Source organism: Guillardia theta, assembly GCF_000315625.1.
Source record: "Guillardia theta CCMP2712 unplaced genomic scaffold GUITHscaffold_42, whole genome shotgun sequence".
In the NCBI taxonomy this organism is placed as follows: Eukaryota; class Cryptophyceae; order Pyrenomonadales; family Geminigeraceae; genus Guillardia; species Guillardia theta.
The window spans coordinates 342,551-344,100 of record NW_005434632.1 but is presented as its reverse complement, the minus strand read 5'-3'; the positions used below and the strand labels follow the sequence as shown (position 1 = coordinate 344,100).

At 58.3% G+C, this 1,550-nt stretch overlaps 1 protein-coding gene across 1 annotated transcript in view; it reads left to right on the top strand.

The window, feature by feature from the left end:
• Positions 1 to 517, top strand: part of GUITHDRAFT_109937 (hypothetical protein) — a gene marked incomplete at both ends in the record, with an annotated part of 2,472 nt that extends 1,955 nt beyond the window's left edge. Inside the window, 2 exons of the mRNA XM_005831075.1 lie at positions 13 to 220; positions 468 to 517. Coding sequence (XP_005831132.1) covers positions 13 to 220; positions 468 to 517 — 258 coding nt within the window. The remainder of the gene's footprint in view (positions 1 to 12; positions 221 to 467) is intronic.
• Between the last annotated feature and the right edge of the window lie 1,033 nt (positions 518 to 1,550).

The window sequence follows — 1,550 nt, the reverse complement described above, 5'->3', positions numbered from 1 at the left end:
CTTGTTCGTCAGTCTCAATCCGAACATTCGGCAGAGGAGCCGATCATGATGAGGTTTGATACCGACGGCTTCAGTGCGCTGGAGGTCATCGGGGAGCTGGGCCTGCAGGCCGTCGGCCTGTCCGACTACTCAGTCCAGCTCATTGACATCATTCGGGAGTCTATCCTCTGCGTGTACAAGGGTCACTACGATGTCGTCCGGAGTATCGCCTTCCTCCCGGGTGAGACGAGCAGCCCTCCTGCTCCCCCGTCCTTCCCGACTTTCCTCTCCTGCCCGACTTTCCTCTCCTGCTCACTTCCGATCACTCCTCCTCATTCCCTGTCCCTCCTCCTCCTTGTGCCCTCTCCCGTGTTTCCTATCCCCCCACCCCTTGTAATCCCCCGGGGCCCTCCTACCTCTTCTAGTCTACCCTCACTCCCACCTTGCGTCGCTCCTCCTTCCCCTTGCTCCTGTGAACACTCCTTCAGTGTTCCTCCTCCTTCCGAGGGGAAGGAGGAGCGAGGCAGGGTGGGAGTGAGGGTAACCTCGCCTCTACCTTCCCCCCCTCCCTCCTTCACCCCGTGCGGGCTTCAGCTGATCTCCTGCAGAGAGGAATCAGCTGCTGACGGGAAGTTGGGACATGACCATCAGAGTTTGGACCTTGTCGGGCAAAAAAAGATCCAAGGCGGTGAGTGGACTGGGGTCGCTCTCAGCAAAGATCTCCTCGTCCTCGTCCTCGTCCTCGTCCTCGTCCTCGTCCTCGTCCTCGTCCTCGTCCTCGTCCTCGTCCTCGTCCTCGTTCTCCTCTCTCTCCTCCTCGTCCTCTCCATCTTCCTCGTCCTCGTCCTCCACCACCACCATCAGCACCACCACCATCAGCACCATCAACACTCCAACCTCCTCCTACTCCTCCTACTCCTGCTACTCCTCCACCACCACCACCACCACAACCCCCCCCCTCCCCTTCCCCCCTTTTCCTCCTCCTCCTGCATCTCTTCCTGCCATCTCGAGAGCAGCTGCGCACTGCTTTGTGAGGTACTTGGTCGTCCGCAGGTCATTCGGGGACAATCGCAAGTCTCGTTGCAAGGAGAGCCGGAGGAGAACACCAAACCGTTTGCAGACAGGTGGGAATGTTTGGAGGTGGGAGTGGAAGAGGTAGAGGGGAAGTGAGAGAAAGAGGTGATGATGGAGGAGATATTGGCAGAGGAAGAGGAGTTTGTGGTCGCGGAGGAGGAGGAGGAGGAGGAGGAGGAGGAGGAGGAGGAGGAGGAGGAGGAGGAGGCGAACGTGCTTTGTTGATTTTTCCTGCAGAGTTCCACCCTTCGAGGCCTTGAGCATCAAAGACAACAGGATGACAACGCAGAAGATAAGTCCTAGAGAAAACAAGGTGAGGAAGGAGGAGGGGAGGGAGGAGGGGAGGAGGGGAGGGGGGAGAGGAGGAGAAGAGAGGGAGAGTGAGCAAGGGAGTGGGAAGGAAAGAGTGATATGATGGATCCGCTTTGTTATTCTGCCTTCGTGTTTCCTACTGATTCCAGGAGGGGGAGAAGTCGGAGTTGACTGCTCTCGGAGAG